At 40.6% G+C, this 20,738-nt stretch overlaps 1 protein-coding gene across 4 annotated transcripts in view; it reads right to left on the reverse strand.

Annotated features, from left to right (window-relative positions):
• Positions 1-9,027: 9,027 nt before the first annotated feature.
• The window catches only part of ATG5 (autophagy related 5), a 100,452-nt gene continuing 88,741 nt past the window's right edge, over positions 9,028-20,738 (reverse strand). For all 4 annotated transcript variants that reach the window (XM_040983837.1, XM_040983838.1, XM_040983840.1 and 1 more), the window contains one exon: positions 9,028-9,766. In XM_040983837.1, coding sequence (XP_040839771.1) covers positions 9,630-9,766 — 137 coding nt within the window. In that variant the 3' untranslated portion in view covers positions 9,028-9,629. The remainder of the gene's footprint in view (positions 9,767-20,738) is intronic.

Raw genomic sequence — 20,738 nt, forward strand, 5'->3', positions numbered from 1 at the left:
TGGAATACTGGTGAGCAAGGTAGACCCAGTTCCTGCCCTCACAGAACTTAGAGCCAATCAGGAAACAGAGATACTGGGCAAACAATACAATGCAGGAGACATGACCAAACCTAGTTCCAAAAGTAGTTTCTGGAAAAAATACACAACAATCAGTCAATAGTGAGTTTTCAAAAACAGGTTACTTTTTTTCAGTATTGCAAAAGACTTAACAAAAAACTTTCTTGTTTAATCTGAAGTGCAATGCTAAATGGGGGTCTTTTATTTTTTTCTGCTACATCTGGCAACCTGACCATGAAGGGTTGGGCAGTTAGAGGAAATCTGAAGGAAGTGAAAGGATGAGTAGTAACTAGCACACAAATGGGAATGGTAGGAGAGGAAGAGACAGTCCAGGGAGAAGAACTAGTGGAAAGGCAAGAGTTTATCACAAGAGAGAGTTTCATGCTTTGAGAATCTGGTAAAAGGATAATAAGGAGAATGGTGAAAAGAAAACAAACTACTAGAATGGGAAAAAAATCTAGTGGGGATAAGGCAGATATGGCCCAATTGGTACTGTGGAAAGCATTCTGACCTTTGTTTCCTTAAGGTAACAGGAAGCCATGGAAAGATTCCAAACAGAGGAGAAAGTGGACCTAACTTGAAGTGGAGAAACAACCATTCTGGCTGCCAGATGTGGGAAGGGATGGATGGTGCAGGAGTGGGCGTAGGAAGTCCAGTTCTGAGGCTACTGTAATAGGAAGAGGTGGGTTGTGGTTTGAAGAGAGGATTTGCAGAGAGCAGGAAGTGGTGGAGACATGGGAAATCACTGGCAAGGGTAACTGATTCCACTGCATGCCAAACTCTTGTTTCTAACTCACCTTCCAGGTGGATGACTAATCACACTCATTTCCAGCCCTGATCTCGCACGGCAGCTAGAGCCTGCAGGGCCTACTGGGAATTCTACTGCAAGGATCTTCAGTAGCCAATCAGCCACCGGGAATGCAAATGAGAATCACTTGTGGAACTGTAAGCAAACCTTGGTACCAGGTCCCTGCCCAGAGTGAACCAACGGCAGAGGCAAGAAACACCATGCGCCCTAGGTGGGAGGGATGTGCATGTACCTCAGGGACCCAGTGTCTGCGTGCCTCAGCAACTTAAGTATGAGTGCTCAATCCAGGTTCAAAACTGAACACATTAAAAAAAAAAAACAAAACTGAACACATTTTCCACAGCTAGATTCTTACTCCCATACTACTCCGTTGATTCGTCCTCTATTTTCTCTTCCATGTCTCTTTCCACCCTCAGCACTTTCATTGTTTCTAGTTACAAATGCATCACACTTGGGGCCCGGCGCGGTGGCGCAGTGGTTAAGGTCCTCGCCTTGCACGCCTGGGATCCCATATGGGCGCCGGTTCTAATCCCGGCGGCCCCTCTTCCCATCCAGCTCCCCGCTTGTGGCCTGGTAAAGCAGTCGAGGATGGCCCAAAGCTTTGGGACCCTGCACCCGCGTGGGAGACCCAGAAGAAGCTCCTGGCTCCTGGCTTTGGATTGGCTCAACTTCACTTGAGGAGTGAATCATCAGATGGAAGATCTTCCTCTCGGTCTCTCCTCCTCTCTCTATATCTGCTTTTCCAATAAAAATAAATAGATCTTTAAAAAAAAAAGTAAAAAAAAAGTAAGACAAATTCATCACACTTACTACTAACTGGTTCTGATAAGAGGTGGCCAATCAGGTGCTTGGGCAGCACAGAAGCCCTGGTCAGAAGTTTCAGGAGCTGGTTCAGTGGGCACAGAAATGGGCAGATAGCTTGTGAGCAGATCACCCATCCTGCTGTAATTGGAGAAGTTACTCTTAGATTGGGAGTAGGGGGAGGTGGGCATATGAAAAGATGGCATAGTCATTAGCAGACAGCCGGATGGGCTAAGGGAGTGAGACAAAGTTCCGGAGAGAGATGATGCCAAGTTTCTGGTGGAAGAAAAATCTTGCCATGTTCAAAGACAAAGTGGGTGAAGAAGCCTCAGCAGGAGTAACAATACCGGCACAGGCAGAGGGAGACAGATGTTGGATGCAGGGTGGTGGAAAGATGAGTAAGATTTGCTAAGGAGATTATACACATTTTGGGTGGGGTGAAAGTACTGGAAAGTTTTGATCAAGGAACTGACATGTTGTTTGTTTCAGGAAACACACTACATTTTCAAAGAGTGAAAGGGGATAAGATGGAAATGGGGAGACCAGGTAAGAGGCTACTGTAGACCCCAGGTAGGACTTGGTGGCTACCTGGAAAGAGCAGACTTGTTCGGGTCTATTGTAAGGTAGATGTCTCAGATTTCACTAATGAATACTGTATGGTGAGAAGGGAAGAGGAATTAAAGATGATTATTTTAGCACTGAGGGGACTAGGCAGCAGGTGTTAAGGTGGAAAGAATGGAAGGGGTTCTAGTCCAGGGAAGAGTCTAGAGTTTGGCTTTGACTGCCTCCCTCATTACATTGGTATGTAGATTAGAGCTCTGAAATGAACGCCAAGCAGCTGGCAGGGGATTAGGTTTGACTGTCAGGGGACGGGTTGGTACTAGAGAGAACACATGGATGGTGGTTTTAAAAAAGACACAGGATGGGTGGGCTCATGTACTGCGTGCAGCGAGAAAGGACCAAAGCTTGAAGCTCTGTGACATTTCAATACTTAAACCCAAAGGAAACTGAAAGAGGGGAGGAGGGGGAGGGTGTGGTGTCCACTGAAGAAAGTGTTTCAAATGCTAAGAGGGCAAGCCCAGCATCACCAAGTGACAATCTCCCAGGTCTGTTTTCTCATGGAGTTTATATTCATCCTTTGGCCACTTTCAGGTGTTATGCTGTATATTCATGTATCTTCTCTCCTCCTATGTGGGTTCCAAGAGGTCAAAGACCAGGTCTCGACCTTCCTACAATATGCAATATCCTAAGAGGTGCTTTACAAATGTTTGAACAAACACATCACATGGAATTCTATAAAATCTAAAAGAATTTGCAATTAAATTTTTTTTTCCTCTCAAATATTTATTTTGAAAGAGTTACAGAGGGAGGGGCCAATGGATCTTCCACCCATCAGCAATGGCTGTTGCCAGGCCAGGCCAAAGCCAGGAGCTTCCTCTGGTTCTCTCACATGGGTGTCAGGGTCCCAAACAATTGGGCTGTCTTCTGTTTGAAGGAGCAAGGAACTATACCAAAAGTAGGCCAACTGGGACACAATTCAGTTCCCATATGGGATGACAGTGCCCATATGAATGATTGTGCAAGTTCAAAACTACTTAGCATTTGGCTGATTTGCTCCCAGTGTTTTGTTTGTTTGGCTTGCATTTTAAATTGGGGAACTGAGGAAAAACACAGAGACTGCCCATCCATTTCCCAAACAGCCTTTACTTCTGGATCCAGAACAGATGAAGCCAGTAGCCAAGAACTCAGTCCAGGTTTTCCTAGAGGGCAAGTAGGGACCAAACCACTGGAGCTAGCCTCTGCTGCCTCCTAGGGTGTGCCCTCACTTTTTCAAGGCTAGCGCCAGGACTGGTGAGATCTTCAGAGGACATCAGTAACTTTGCCATAGTTGAGTATCAGTGTCTCTATCAGAAACTTCAGGTAACCTGGTATTCCATGTTGCATCACAGTACATTTTAAAACACAAAGACAAAAGGAACTGCAGGTGCCAGGAATAAGGAAGACTTTTCAGGGACTTGTGGTTGAGATGGCAGATCCAGAAAAGTTGGTAGTCAGGCATGCAATGTTTTTCTTGGCCTTGCCCAAAGCCATGTGGATGAAATACTGTTTATAGGTCAATGAGTTACTCTGTAAAAGAAAGCTAACAACTAAGAGTTTGAGAACACAAATACCAAAACCCAACTTTCAGTTGCAAACTCTCAATGTAACTCATTTGGAAAATATGCACTGGGCAATATAAAAAGTCAAAGTCATCACAACCTCAGGGCTATGAGCAGCCAGTGAGATCAGAAATGCCTCTAGTAGTGCTCGCTGCGGCAGCACATATACTAAAATTGGAACCTCCAGCAAGTGCCAGAACCACAGAAACAGCCATTTGGGAAGCCAAGGCCTTTCTGCTTGCCCTCAGCTGTGCTTCACTTGGGGCTCTGTCACATCTCACTCCTGGCTCTGGTGGTTCTTATGGGGAATCCCTGGAGAGCAAGTGTTCATCTTTGTATTATTCCTGCTCATCTCAGAGCATGGACAGGGATTTTTCCTGGATCCACAGGGCATTTAACTTAGCTTCTATATTTGGAAGGATGATCAGCAGTTCATTTCCCCAGCCCTTCCAGTACCTGTCTGGATGCACAGCATCAGGTTCTGCAGCCAGTACTAATGCTAAGATGCTACTGAATTCCCACACTCCCCAATGCCCACCCCCAGCACATGTGCCAGCAGGTACGACACACTTGGTGAGTGTGCTTCTCGAGGGGCATGGACAGTCTGGAGGAAGGAAGGAGCAGACAGGAGTTGGTCTGGAGAGGAGTCACTTGAGAGCTTCTTCAAAGCAGCCAGTCTTCGGAGTAAGTTTCCTGCTATGAATTTTCAGGTCATTAGACCTAACCATTTCATGGAGCCTTCCTCAAGCTACAGTTCAGTAAGCTGTTGTGATACCAGGGGAGGAAAAGCTTCTACAGTCAAGAAAGTTTGGGAAATGTTCGATGGAATTGTTCTAAATTTTAGAAGACTTAGAAGCCAAAGCAAGGCACAAACCACTCATTTATGAAAAGGTCAGAGTCAATAAATACCTCCAGATGCTTGGTGAGCATAGCTGCAGCTTTGGGGGCTGCCTAAATTAGAGTGATGTTGAAACAAGATCTGTCCTGTGGTCTACACTGCAACTAAAATGAATGTGGATTGACGCAAGGATCTGGTCCACAGTGGTTCTTACTGAAAGTAGCAGATTTGAGTAAGCAACTCTTCATCAGTGATGCCAACCTGTACCAACTGCACTGTGTAGGTTCATCTCTGAATGACAAAGTTCTTCCTATTTTTACAGCTGGTGTTTTTAACAGGAAAATGCACCACCGCTTGTATTTGAGACAGTGAGCTCTCAGTTGCTGGCTCATTCTGCAAAAGTCCAAAACAGACCTCGGCTTGGGCTAAAGCTGGGAGCTCAACTGAGGTTTCCCCCAGGGGTGGCAGGAACTCAGTACTGGAGCCATCATCACTGTGTCCCCCTGGGCTGCGTTAGAAAGAAGAATCAGCAGCCAGAGGCACAGATCAAGCCAATGGGACAGAGACATCTTAACCAGTGTCTTCAATGGTTGGCCAAAACCTTGCCCCTATCACTGATTACAAAAACGATATTTTGGACACATTTGCTAAGCACCAACTATATGCCAGACACTCCTTGAAAACAATGTATAGGAAACAATGTATTGTGGGCGTGGAGAAGCTATGAAGCAGAAAGACAAGCTAATCACTTGCAGAGCAATCAACACTAGCCCCTGAAGAAAAAAAAAGTCAAAGTCCACTGGCAGGCAATCTTCAGCTATGTCTAGCTCATTGCCCTTTAAATATTCTCTGTAATAGATATAGTTAAGCATTGGAAAATCCAGGTAGTTTATAAACTATCTCTGGGATCTCAAATCTGAATTCCTCACTCTGTCATTACTCAAGGCCCATCAGATTCAATAGCGGGCTCTGTATTTGCTAATAAATGTGGAGACTCAATTTATAACTCACATGTGACCACTGGAAGGGTGCTTTTTGCAAATGATCTACTGAGGCAACACAGCAAAAGAACTTTGATATCAATGTATCTTGGATTACTTTTGTGTCATCATAAAGTTCAGGGATTCCAAGAAAGTGGTAGGCATCTCATTTAGCAGTTAAGATGCCAGGCAGGACACCTGCACCTAACATCCAGCCTGGGTTCCAACCCCAGCTATGGTTTTGAATTCCCACTTCATGCCAGTGCAGACCCAGGGAGGAGATGAGATGGTCCAAGTAGCTGAGTTCCTTTCACATGGTTGGGAGACGGACACAGTTCTAGGGTCTTGGCTTTGGTCTGGTTCAGCCAGAGGTCTCAAATGCCCAACCAGGGTGGGCACCTGAAGAGTGAACCAGACATTCTATTTGCCCCACCAAATAAATAATAACAAAAATCATAAGTCATACAATATTAGAATAAGGACTAACTGTAATTACAATGTTTTGAGAAGATGCAACTCTTTCTATTCTCTTGTTACTTTGTAATTTTGAATATTTTCAAACCAGGAGGTGAATATTTCTTTCAAGGTCTTGTATAAGTGAACTCAAAAGAGACAAGTGGGTGTCTGAATGACCCATCCCAAAAAGTGACCAAAGATGCCTTAATGTGGTTATGTTGTTTCCTATCTTTTCCCACGATTTTGGCTTGTATATAACTATGAACAGGAAATACAATTTGCTTAGTACTATAAATAAAAGATGAGAGTATCATTCTCTTATATATAATAGGAACAAAATTTCTGAAATTTAAGGATTACTCAGTCTATTAAAAAATTGCACACCCTGGAGGTTACTGTGACAAGTGTAAAGTCTTACGCATTGTTCGCTTACAAAATGATCAATCTACTTTCCAGTGAATAGGATAAACACAACAAGAATAGTCTATGGAACAGACTGTCACACTGTGCAACTGTGGTCTGAATAATCACCCTATATGTAAATGCCGGTATGTTAACTATGTTGAATCCTGAACAGGCTACTGCAGGTCTACAAGGACAAAAACAGCAACCACGGGGCTTATCATCAAGTCAGCTCTTCCCACTTTGGGGTCACCTAAATGAAAAGCAATGACTCCTTCTATCCAGTCTGAATTTATTCCTTTTTGGTTAACAATGACAATGTTCACTTTCTTGAGGATCACTATGTCTCCCGGATAAGTTAAACAAGTATGCTGAGAGTGGGTGCTCTCCTTTCTGCCTTCTTCATCCTTTCTGTATTTTTTTTTTCAAGATTGGAAAGTTAGATATACAGAGAGAAGGAGAGACAGAGAGAAATATCTTCCATCTATTGATTCACTCCCCAAGTGACCGCAATGGTTGGAGCTGAGCCAATCGGAAGCCAGGAGTCAGGAGCCTCCTTCAGGTCTCCTACACAGGTGGCAGGGTCCCAAGGCTTTGGGCTGTCCTCAGTTGCTTTCCCAGGTCACAAGCAAGGAGCCGGATGGGAAGAGGGACTGCCAGGGTTAGAACTGGTGCCCATCTGGGATCCTGGTGCATTCAAGGCAAAGACTTGAGCAACTAGGTCACAGCGCCGAACCCTCCGTATATTGTTTTCTTTGAGAGCCAGATAAACAGAGCTCGCATCTCTGTGGGCTCACTCCCTCAGAAATGCCTACAAGGGCTGGGATTGGGCTGGGCCAGACTCAGGAGCTGGGAACTCAATCTAGGTCAGTCATATTGGTCACAGGAACACACGTAGCTGTAACTGTACTTTCAGGCTGCAGAGCAGCAGGAAGCTGGAGCCAGGAGCTGGAGTCAGGTGAGGTGAGGCGCAGGCAATTAACCAGCACCTTCTATTGCTATGACAAACACCCACCCACCTTCATCTCAGTCACTTTTGTAACAGGTTTAACACGAAGGACATCTTGATGATCTCCCCCAATAGGTAGTTTTAAAAATATGAATTCCACCTCCAATCTCTAGAACTCAAGACAGACACAACATTATTTCTTTTTAAAATAAACCATAAAAATGTAAGTAAAAAGAAACAAAAATATAGATACATTTTTAAGCCAATACAAACTTCTGGTTTTTAGCTTCTGGGTTACTGCGGACTTGACTTACTTGGGATTAGAATAGTTACAATGTTGGTATAATAATGAAGAGGTAAGTGAAAAACAAGGCAGTACTTTCCAATCTGGAGGTAAAGCGCAGCAGCTCCCTCGAGCCCCCTGTAAAGCTCTCCCCCTGGGGTTGTCCCTGCAAATGGCTCAGCTTGCCACTCTGACCACACGTTCTCCCTCACCGCTTAGCACCCTCTGGCATTTTGACCCTTCTCACTGCTGAGGCTGACTTGAGTCTGTCAAAACACAGAACGGGAAAATCCCTCCACCCAATAGACGAATGAACACTTCTAATGTGAGCAATCATATTCAGACCAGCCTCTTTTGCAAAAATACAAGTCAATGGATTTTTTTTTCTTACGTAACTCAAACATTGCTATTTTTTTCCTGCCTTGACTAAAACGGCACTTTTATTTATGTGGTCCATTTTTTTTCCCTCTGCTTATGTCTATTTCTCTGTAACTGATACCCCATGTTATTTCTTTGGATTTCCACTGAAGAATATTTCATCTTGGGCTTACTTGTTCTTATCCTGTGGGTAAATCTGCTACAAATGAGTAGTCACAAAAAAGGAAAAAAGAAAGGAAGCAATGAGTACTATAGCAGGTTCTCACTTCAACATTCATATAATTGCAAGAAAAACATTACTTTTTATTATGGGATCTAAAAATCATTGTATGATAGGTCTTTTAGCATTCTCGAAGCGGTCAACAATCGACATGGACAGTGAAGCTTAGCATAGGAGAAAGCACAGCAGACACACAGGTGAGTTTGGTCAGCAGGACTGTAGCTGCTCAGTTTGAGCAAAGGGAGCAGTCCTCCCTTCCTTGGGGTCAGAGTGCTAGTGACTCCTGGCTAGTTTTGGTGACTCTAGTCAGGAGGCAGAGACTCTGTGTTCAAGCCTGGCTGCCAGGGGACCACAGTGACACAAGACCTGGAGCCAATGAAGACACAGGTTTGGAAAGCAATGGGGTTTCCCTCCATACTGCAAAATTGCCTTTGGCAGATGCTCAGCATGACATGACTTGACAAATTTACAGCAGTAACACAGCACGGAGAGAAAATTACACTGCTTACACTGCCACCATGTCAAGACACAGATTTTATAGTTGGCAGCAGAAAGTTGTGTGACAGCTCCTGGGACACGTTCTCCTATGCCCAGGATCCATCCCGCACTGACAGACTTGGGAACATGGTAACATAGAGAAGAGTGATCTGCTGTGCGTGAGTCAGAGAGCAGCTGAAAAGTGACAGAATCCTATGGTATTAAATGACAAAACATATTTAGAGGCTTTATTTAAAAATCTCTCACTGTTCATTATCAAAGTTACAAGATTGTTTGCATACCAATTGACAGACTGTAAACATAGGAAATTTTCATTAAGGAAAAAACGGGTTTACTGTAATTCGATCTTTTACAAAAAATTACTGCAAGTTATTGACAACAGAATTTCTCTTTTACTTTCTTAAGTCTAATTCTCTTGAAAATTGAACCAAATGTTTCCACTCTCTGGAGCTAAAGTTCAACCATGGCCACCTTAGGAAATACCCTGTTTACTGCTTCATCAGAAATACACACCGAGTGGCACAGATTTCCACTTTCTTCTCAGGCCAAAGGTTCCAGAACACAGAAGGCCTGCAGTGGTCCTGTTGCAGCTGAGGTTTCATGACGGCAGTGGAGGAAAGCAGTGCTGATGCACAGACAGCTCGGCCCTGTGCCTTATCTCACAGGGAATCTTTTTCCTGTTTGGCTCACAGCAACCAAGTGTTTCTGGTCAGGGTGCCTCCACTGAACTGTCTGAAGCTCAGGGGTGACACGCTCCCGGTCAGCTTTGGATGATTCCATTCCGGTAAACAGCTGATCCTTCAATCTGTCGGCTGAGGGATGATACTAATATGAAGAAAGTTATCCGGGTAGCTCAGGTGCTCACTCAGCCACTGGAGAGGAGTTTCCAACATTGGCTCAATTCCATGAATCATTACTTGATTCTTTTTTCCCCCATCTAGTCCAAGAAAGAAAACCAGCAATAATTAATAAGGGCCAAGATAAATGGAGAAAAAAACACAATCTGTTGGTCTTTTGAGGTTAAGTGTATTAAATGGACTTGCAAGCTGGTGCCATCCCCGACATAGGAAACATGGACATGGAGAAAGTTTAAATGCTGCAAATGTATCACCTCAAACAGAAACCTGAGGGCCAGGTTATAGGAACTCTGATAAAAAAATGTTGTTACATGTGAAAGTATTCATTCTTTCTTAATTACTGTGCTTACCTAAGATTGACGTTAATGAAACTTACAGTGGAGAAAACAGCCCATCATATCCACTGACCAAAACTTAATTTAGTTACACACTAAATACTTTAAAATATGGCTACCAGAAATTGACAAGTATATGAAGCAAGCTAATGTGTCTTGAAAGTACACAGGAAAATTTAGCTACAAACCACTAAGAGACAGATCAAGATTTGAGATTTTTAAATATACAAGAGCTTTGGTTGATTATAATGACACCTTCAGCTATATTTTTGTATTCAAGAAGCTTCAGGGATCCCCCTTTAGAACAGCAGTTAAAATCACAGAACTAACAGTCCCAATGAATCCTGGTTCACAATCATGAAACCTGATTTTTGCCAAGACCCAACACCTTAAGGTTAAAAAAAAAGGTGTTGTGAATCATGTTGTTTTAAAATTCAAACTTCATTATAAATTAAGGACTAATTTTGTCCTTTTCATGATTTTGACAAGATGCACAACAAGCTTTAACAGAAACACTCTTGATTATCATAGGGAAATAAAGCAAAACCAAATTCTGCAAAATAAAGTAACTAGCAAGAATCAACAGAATTCTTTATTTTTTATGTCCCCAGGAAATACAACAATGTGTAATCCTCTCAGCTTCCTGGAGGCAGACGATCACAGGGAACAGAGAAATCATGGAATCTAGCAGTGGGAAGTACTCCACTTTAGAATCTCTAGTGCTCTAAGGTCTGGGCAAACCCAACCAACAATGTAGGGTGATAACAGTGAAACTAGAAACCCTCAAGAAACATTCAGATTTCCTAGTAAGAGGCAGTACAATCTGGGGGAGATGACAGAAAAGAGGATAGAAAAACACTAGTCGTGATAAAGAATGCTGAAGCAAAAATCTGACACACACACACCAAAAAAAATGTGCCAAACAAACCCCTAATCACTGTGCTGCGGTTCAAAGCAATTGTGGAAACAGATCTTGTAATATCAGCTAATATTAATAACCCGAAGATGCTTTTGTTGCTTGAGCTTTCTGCCAGCCTTTACTCATTTTTATGTATCTGAAAGGCACAGAGACCTAAGAGGGACAGAGACAGAGCTGGTTCATGCTCTCAAATGCGCACAGGGCTGCATCAGGCCAACGGGACCCAACCGCGGGATCCCTCCCCTGCTTCCTCGCAGGGTGCGTGCTAGCAGGCAGCCGGGCTAGAGCACAGCTGAGCCCTCTGAAATGGGGGATGTGGACACCCCCAGCTGCATATTAACCATTAGGCCAGGCCCTGTCCCTATACTTTTTAACATAGTTGTGACCACAGGGTTAACACACTGACTTCTTTTCAGTGTATTGGCATGAATAACATGAATTTAAAAAAAAAAAAGCAATCTACAAACAGAATACTGTAGAAGACATGGTTTTAAATTTTGGGGATGCTTTTTTCAAATGTTCCATATTCAAATAATTAAATCCTCAGCTACCTGGAATGATTCATCCCTTGTTAAATTCTTGATTATCAGCGTTTTACTGTATTAAACTTTTCTTCGAATACTTGAAAATATTTCCACTGTAGTTCTCCTCATATTCCTATATATTTCCTTGAAATACCTTTTATATTCTCAGAATCTCCCTCCTACTTATCACTGAGTCAAAAATGAAAGTGTACCAATAGAAAATTTCATCTGTGAAGTTTTCCTTAAGACAGAGTCACCTTTGGATGAAACCTAAGAAATCGCTTACGACTCGCACCCAAATACTGCTCCCCAATTCAGTGTAGGGGAGACAACGCCCTGACACAGAGCTCCTGAAAGCAAGCCACGGCCCCTGCTCTAACCACAGGCTTGCCAGGGTTTATGAGTTGTGCAACAGAAGTTGGAGAATATGAGCACTACTTAGACGCTTTGAAAAAAAAATCTCATAAATGCTGTTAGTAGAGCCCTGAATATGCAACACTGATTCTCTGGCTTAGAAGTTGGGGACACTTTAAAAGTGTCACTAACTTAATCACACAGTGGGAAAGATGGTCAGGATTGATACACCCCTTAGCAGAATGGTTTGCAGTGTTAGGCTTATTATTTTACTGCTGCCAATATTTATCTAATTATTTCACCTGTATTTATCTACTTTTTGTTTGTTTCCCAATTCCCTTCAACAATACAATTGTAAGGACTCTTAGATTGGGACAGAAGTTTTCTGAATTAGCAACTGCAGTTTCTCTCCTATTCATCATGGTGTCCCCTGTGTCTTAGCATGGTGCCTATCACACAGCAAAGTGAAGAAATGCTACTGCAGCTTGGACAGCTATGCTGCTGATAGAGGACAGCTTCTGACAGCAAGTCACACTATATGGACAAGCTCTACCAGTAAGATTGCCTTGCTTTGGTTATTCAAACAAAAACAATATTTAAAAAGTTTCCAGATAAGTCAAGAGGTAACAGTAAATATCAAGAATCACTGGGCACCACAGCATTATCAGGACTAATTAAAGGGAACAGTGAAATATTAAGAATAGTTTTTTTTTTTTTTCCTAACAGTAGAAAGGAAACATTAGATGACACTGGTTAAGTAAACCAAGCTCTGGGTGAATTTGTATTTTTGTGTCAAAATGGGGATCCAGAATGTGATGCTTGAGATGAGAAACAGGCAGAGCAAAGGAAGAAGTAACAATAAACCCTGTGTGGCTCACCTTGGGATTTTAGAGTTAGTCTGAAGCTTTCAGACTGTCATCAGACATACAGCTTCTCTAACATCTTCTTTCACACAGGTTACTTTTTTTTTTTTGGAGAAAATATTTCTTGGTCCACTTGTAATGCTATATAACTGGATATCTGAGGTTAGATAATGGCTAAAGAACCAAAAACTGTCTCTCCAAGAAGTGAGGCAGGTGCTGGCACCGACTGCCGGCCTTTTTGCTGCACTTCTATGTGGCTGAAACAGGAGGAGGAGGAAGAGATTTTTCTTCACAAACAGGAGAGTCAAGCAGAAAAACACTGAAGCCTCCTGCGGTGGCTGAATACCTCCAGTGAAGAGCTCTGTTTAGGGAGCCACCTGTCAGCAGGGTCACAGACCCCAAGATAATTTTAATATATCACAGACATGATGTGAATGACTACTCTTCTTGCTGGTTGAACTCAGTGGCATTTCAGCCCCGATGAATAGTACAGAGTCGACACTTCCTGTATATTCTAATAGGAGACTGAGTGGAAGACAGAGATTTGATGAATATAGCTCAGCATCTATTATAATGACTTCAATCAAAGAATAAAAGACCGGCACTGGTGAGCTCCTCTGATATACATGATGACATCACCGAAAGTGAAGGCTGAGTGAGACAGCTTCTCTCCCCTGGGCTCCAGTACAGAGTTCCTCCTGTGGCAAAGAATCCTGCTGTAACGCAAAGAAGCTCAAGTCTTTTCTGTCTCATTAACCTGAACCTAGTTCTCCTTTGGCTGTGTTCTTTCTGGTTCAGCTGCTGCTGCCTCCTGAAAGGGACTACCCTTCAGTCACCATTATTGAGAAATATGCATGGCCTTGGGATCACTATAGGTCCTGCAAAAGTCAATTTACCAGCCCAAGGAAGAGAGCTGAAATTGTCTACAACACCTCATAATGCACAACTTCAAATCCACGAGTTGTTAGTTTAAAAAACAACAATGTCATGAGAACTATCTAAACTAGAATACACAAAGTGCTCTCTCAGAAGTCTTACAGGATGTTCCTCAGATGATCTGATTCGACTGCCAAAGAAAAGAGAGATCCTGACATATTACAATCATATTTTATAAAGATGCTAATGCCTTTCAATATAAACAACTGGTGCTAATATAAGGTATGGAATTGTGTCTCCTCTGCAGGAAGATGCATTCCCCATTATAAACATTTTAAGATGAAAGCACGCATGGGCAAACTATGGCCACACACCAAACCTGCCATCAGTCTGTTTTTGTAGAGCCTACAAAATAAGACTTGGTTTTTACATTTTCGGTGACTCGTACAAGGAGGAAACTAACCATTGAGTCACTGGCCCTTTGTAAGAGAAGTCCCTGGTCACTGATGGGAGGGGAATGTGACTGAGGCAGTAAGTATTTATTGAAGTAAACATTATCTATTTCAGAAACAAAATGAGACCTTAAGCATAAAGACAAAGCACAGAAAACCAGTTTTTTTTTAAAAAGCATCACGTTTTACTACGTAAAGAGTCACATGAAGTTAAAGGAATAAACTAATTCCTTAAGTACTGGATAGATTAATTATATGTAAAAATCACATTTAATTATGTGATCGGCAGACAAAGGTTTTAAGAAGTTTATTCAGTCTTATTTTTATGCTACATGGTGTCTTCTATTTACTTTTTAAAAATTAAGGACAGTAATAAAATCCTGTGCTCAATGATTATGCAAATAAAATGACATTATCTGGATTAATTGCATTGTGTGCTTATCTATACATTAAATAGACCACATCGTCTACAAATCAAATAAGCCCTATTTTCTCGTGGCCTATGGCTCAGTAAATTAAGCTGCTGGGTTGCCATGTCAGCATCCCATATTGGAATGCCAATTTGAACTTGGCCAATCTGCTTCTGCTGCAGTTTCCTAGTTACATTTCTGGGACTACAGAGGAAGATAGCCTAAGCACTTGGTCCCTTGTGCCACACATTAGCACAAAACAGCTAAGGATCAAATATAAGTATTCTATAGTACCTAGTCATTTTACCTGCCCAGATCTTTCATCTGCCTGCCTACTTCAAAAAAGCCTGCAACAGTTAAGGCTAGGCCAGCAGGAAGGCAGGCGCAGGAATTCTGTTTGGTTCCCTGACCCATGTAGCAGGAACCTGGAAGTAGAGATGGAGCCCCGACTGGACTCAGGCACTCCACTATGAGATGCAGGTATCCCAAGGAGTGCCTGAAGTGTTGAGCCAAGTGCATCCACCACATATGTTTTAATGAGAAAAACTTAGGAAAGTTCATATTTACAAATGTGACATAACAGAAATTTAAGATCAACAGTCTAACGATTGTGTTTTGTATGTGGCTTCATTTTTATGTTTTATGATGTAGCAGAAAACAACTTGATTTACTTCTGAAAAATACTCGATACTTCTGAAAAAGTTGTAAATAAAGAGATGAACTTTTTTGATTATCACTAATCTGAACAATTTGGTTCTGTCTGACAAACTCTTTAACCTCTGATACGTTCATTAGTAAAATGCCAACTAATTGAATGCACTGACATGAAAAAGCACAGGCTGAGATCTGAAGTGCATGCATCACGCTGAGGGATTCTGACTCAGCCGCGGCAGTAATAGTCACCGAGGTCAGGTCAAAGGGGGTTAAACCAAACCAGGGTAGAGCCAAAGGAATACATCAAACGCTGATTTTAAAAGGGCAATTAATCTTAGACAGAAATGCTTCCTGGGGAATGAGATTTCAATCTTAAGAGCACACAACATGATGTAGCAGTAAAAATGAACATATACAAGCTTACAGCGCTTTTATCTTATGATCACAAACAGAAGGGGAGTGCTGTTTATCAGGAAAAAAATAAATGCATTTAAAAATACATTAACTTCTTCCGGATCCATACTCATTTAGTATTACAGGTCTTAATGAACATATATCCCAGCTAATATACATATACACATACACACAACATATACACATAAATGTGTGTGTGTGTACATATACATCTTGCCCCATATATAAATTTTATATTCTGTATCTTATTATTTATGTCCTCAAATTCCAAATTATGAAACTTAGATTTTAAAATACAAAATAATTTCAAAACATGTCCATATTAATTCTTTCAATGACTTTTGTCTACCATTTTTTATTTCTTAGTAAGGAGGAAAGAACCCAAAAAGTAAAAATAATAAACCCCAAATAATGAAAAGATTATATGAATTGATCAGACAATCAACTCTACAAAATCAATAAAAGTATAAGGTTAAAAATGAGTAAAAGCTTTGAGAACACAGATTCAAATGTTTTTATCTGCTTTTATAAAAAGATCCAATAATTCTACCTAGGTATTGATCAGGCCCATTAATATTTACCAAGTATAAATTACAGAACAATTCAAACTTGACTTACTTAAAATATAAACAACGACTTTATTGCCCAGGCAAGACCAGGTGAAGTTTCACAGAACTTGTATTAATGAATTAGATAATTATTTTCAATTGTCTACACATTTTTGTAAGAAAATTTTGTAGTCTAGTGCTAAAGATGAAATCATCAGTAGTACACAGTCTGTTTTCCAAGCATTAATTCATTTAACTTCCAGAGACTTAGGAAAACAATGTTTAATTAGGAGAAATCAGAGGACTCTCCTATAAGGGAATCTCCTAATCTGCATAAATGGAGAATGGAAGTAATCAGTACTATGTCTCTGATGTCAAAAAAGGTACATGTAACAACGCATGTCACATTAAGAGTTGCTATATTCTCAAGATTTGTCAATGTCACCCATGAATCAAGACAAAGTAGAGAATGGAGAGAGAATAAAGCAATCAAGGCAAAGAATCAGATTTACTTAAACCTAGAAATTGGTAATGAGACATTTAAGAAAAGAAAATACAATTACAGCAAGCTTCAACTGAGCCTGGGGTATTCTGTCTTTTCGATACTGACTTGTTAAAGACATCTTTCAAGGCACTGAACAAGCAAATATGAAATCAAGCTCAGTCTGTTACTTCATCATTCATTCTGACCTGAATGAAGACTTCGGGTGGAAAAACACTCCTTCATCATGTAGTCTGATTTTTCCTTTCATCAGTCTAATTTCTATGCTCTTTTGATTTAAACTTAGCTTAGTCTTCATTCTTTTTTCTAGGATGGAAAAGGCAGCAATTCCTTGACTATCTCACCTCCAGTACATATTATAACTGTACCTTTTTGCCCACTCTTATTAGAGCATATATTTCTTGAGTACAAGGATTAAATCTCCCCCAAAGACAGTTTAATCTCCCCAAGGACAGTTTAATGCAAAGGAAATGAATGAGAAGTAAAATGAAAACAAACAGAAAAAGTGAAGTGGTAGTTGGGAACAGTGCAAAGGAGTAAATAAATTCTCCGGAAGCAGGCAGAAGTGAAATGGGAAAATGGCAAGTGGCTCCAGGGTTGCTATTTGCTGCTGGTGGAGAAGCAGTGAAGCTTTTACTCATCTGCCATGGAACACAAGCCTTTCCTTGCACATGTGCTCCTTCTGCACAGTATCAGAGGTGAACTCAGTGTATAAATAGCTCAATTCTAAGAGAGGGGGGTTCAATGGAACCTGAAAACACACTCCTAAAGATGAAAATCACCAGTTTTATTCTCATAAGCCCAGGTTTTTACATTAGAGGACTGAGAGATGAAAAAGACTTGGGCAATGCTTGCAAATGTTTTATATTATCCAAAGCAAAAAGAATTTTACATCTTTGTTGTTGGTATTTTTGTGTAGGCTGTTTTTAATGAGCTCACAGAGAGGCATTTCACTCCAGGTCTGGTACACAAGTTTAGCTCTCTGAGTCACTTGAACTACAGCTGAAACCACAAAACAATTTACCTGAGCTCACCTTTGCTTATTTCCTGTTCCCTCTGGCTTAGCTAACACACCTAGCCACTTAAAAACAAAAACAAGAAGCACATAAAGCAGCTCATCAGTAATTATTCAGGAGAACAATGACTGAAAGCACGACTTCATAAATATTAGTACATTCTATCTTCTTATGATGAAATAGGAGAGAATTCCTTGAAGTCTGAATCACTCACGGTGGGGAGCAGGAGACAATGATGCCACATAACTTTTATGATGTACTTTCTCTTTTTATATGATGACAGCCAAGTTTTATCCACAACCGCCCAATCTTAAAGTCTTTCGCTTTCAACTTAAGTTGAGAGCAGGTGTGTTAAAATGTTTACCTTTGCAAATAACACAGGTGTACTGACCTGTACAGTAAACAGACCTTTAATGAAACTGACACTCGATGCATCAGATACTCTATGGACTTTCAAATGGCAGTTATTTTCCAACTATGACGCCTTCCTTCCAAGAAAGAGGCACCAAGATAAAAACATTTCTAAAACACAAAATATTGGCATTGGAGGTATGGCCTCCTCCTGGTATCAAAGACAATATCAAATAACTACGTCATTTCAATGAGGCATGTGTCTCTCAAAGTATGTGACAGTTTGGGTGGAAAGCAGTCTGTTGCACAAATATCCTCACCTAGAGCATTTGAAATTGACTAGGAGGCAGGCAGCTTAGTGGATTAAAGTTGTGAGTGGCCACCTCACTGTCCCTCTCTTCAAAAAACTCAAAAGAGAAGTCACACTGTGGATTTTCCAGGAAAGGACAGGCTACAAATGTAGGAGAGAACAATAGTCCTTAAAAGAATTAATAGCCTGGAGGATTTTTAGGAAGGCTCATGTTAATTTTCAGTGCACTGCTGTGATCTGGCTGTAGAATGACACACGGAACAAGTAGATGTATCCTGTCCCCCTTTTTTGTTTCAAGATCTATTATTCATCATTTGGAATTCAAGAGTGACAGAGGACATGTACACACATATGCATGCATGTGCAGACAGAGAGAAAAATCTTCCACTTGCTGATTCATGCTATAAATGGCTCAATAGCCAAGTCTGGCCAAACCAAAACTGAGGCCAGATCATAACACAGTATCTTAAAAAAGTAAATTTAAAATAACATTTTTTTGGGGGGAAAGTACACTGTCAAAAGACAAGGGGAAAAAGTGTTATGTCATTCATTTGTCTTACACTTGATTAAAAAAAAACCTTCAATGTTCTTCAAAATAGTACAGAGTAATAAGAAAAAAATCAGAGCAGAGCACAAGTAACTAAAAAATCAATGGGGAGGACAGAGCTGCAGCCCAGCTAGGGCAGCAATGGAAATTAGCTACCTCTTGTACTTCTAAGGAAAACCCTGGTCTCTACTGTAACCTTGAAAAATACTACAAATAGAAATTTAACAGACAAAAACAACAACATTGCAACATGGAAAAATGAACTAGAACAGTAAAGATTACTTCTAAATCCATGAAAGTTGCCTTCTGTAAACCTGAATTTAAATATAAAGAAATAAGTTCAGAGGCAGAGGGAAATGGCAGCATTGCTGCTCTCCAGGGAAAACTTTGCTGGCAGTGGGAGACAGTGCTGCTACTGCATTCCCTTACACGCACCTTTATTTTGGAATTATGTCAGTGTGCTGGACAATGAGAAATTTTTCTAAATCGGTTAACTGAGCACAATGCTTATAAAGCCTAGAAGATAGAACTTATATTACTATTTCTTCAAAAGAAGATGAAAGGACAAGTCATGAAGTAGGAGAAAACACCGATGACTCATTTATCTGGTAAAAGAACTTATATTCAGTATACACAAGCATAAATAATGTCCAAAACTTAGTAATAACAAACCATTAAAAAAAAAACCAGAAAAGAGTTTGAACAGACATTCCATCAGATACCTATAAGTTAATAATAAGTATATGAAAACATGTTCAACACCATGACTCATTAGAGAAATGCAAATTAATGCTAACTCGATATGCAACTATTCAACCACCATGATGGCTGTACTGAAAAAAACAAGCGACACTTGCCGGTGAAACTGCTGTCACATTGCTGGCCCAAATGAATAAAAAACCAACCAAACAAAAAAAACCCAAAAAACCAAGTTGAGTTGCAAGATTTACACAATTCTATTTATGTGAAATAGCCTAATAAAGGGGCAAATTATAGAGACAAAAGTAGCTAGGTGTTCTATGAGCAGAGGCAAGGGCAGAATATTGAGGTGAGAGAAATACACCAAAACCAAACTGTGGTGATGGCTGCACAACTCAAAAAATTTATTAAAAATTGCTAAATTGTCAAAAAAAAGTTTTAGCTGAAAACTAAATTATATAGTAATAAAGTTGAAGTGGGGTTTGAGGACAATATCATAGGCAACTCATTGATACTTACTCCATAATTTAATGATAAGTAATATGCTTCACAATAATAATGATACAAAGAAAAAAATGCAATAATAGGAACATTCAGAATCACTGGCCCTAGCGACAGAGAGGAGGAAGTAAGACATCATCAGAAACCTTGCAGTCTAGTAGTATCAAGGGCCTATTTATAAACTCTTTCAACAAATGAGTCTTTTCAACAATTGTTGGACTACTGTTATTTGGGGCACTTGCCAGCACTCTGTTCCTTCAAGTGCTGTGTCCGATGGTATATTAGAAGCCCTTCTCTTTCCTTTCTAAGAGCCTCTGCTCACCACAAGCATGGCAGAAGCACACACAATGCAAATACAGGCAAGCACATCATACTAAGAAAAACCATTTATTCACAGAACCAATGACACATATTGCAGGCTCCAAGATATTTTAGTCATTTAGGTGGGATAATTAACATTCCTCCCAAGTCTGGACTATTTCTTAGACAAATTATTTTCTTATATTCTACAGGCTTTCTCATGTATAGTTATATATGTGTGTGTGTATAGTTAGAAATCATGTAAATAATTCTCTCCCTAATTTAGAATATGGTCATAAGAAAAACAGCATTATCTACTGAACTACTAACTCCTTATTTACTAACACCTTCCAATTCTTCTGATCTAGGATTTACAGTAGTTTTTACATGTTTTCCCATATGTAACAAGTAGCTTTCTATGCAATAACAAACATATAGCATTGTGACACTGAAATGAACCTTATGATGCAGTAGTTA

Source organism: Ochotona curzoniae, unplaced genomic scaffold, assembly GCF_017591425.1.
Source record: "Ochotona curzoniae isolate NIBS_2020 unplaced genomic scaffold, NIBS_Ocur_1.0 contig_3819, whole genome shotgun sequence".
Taxonomy (NCBI): Eukaryota; Metazoa; Chordata; class Mammalia; order Lagomorpha; family Ochotonidae; genus Ochotona; species Ochotona curzoniae.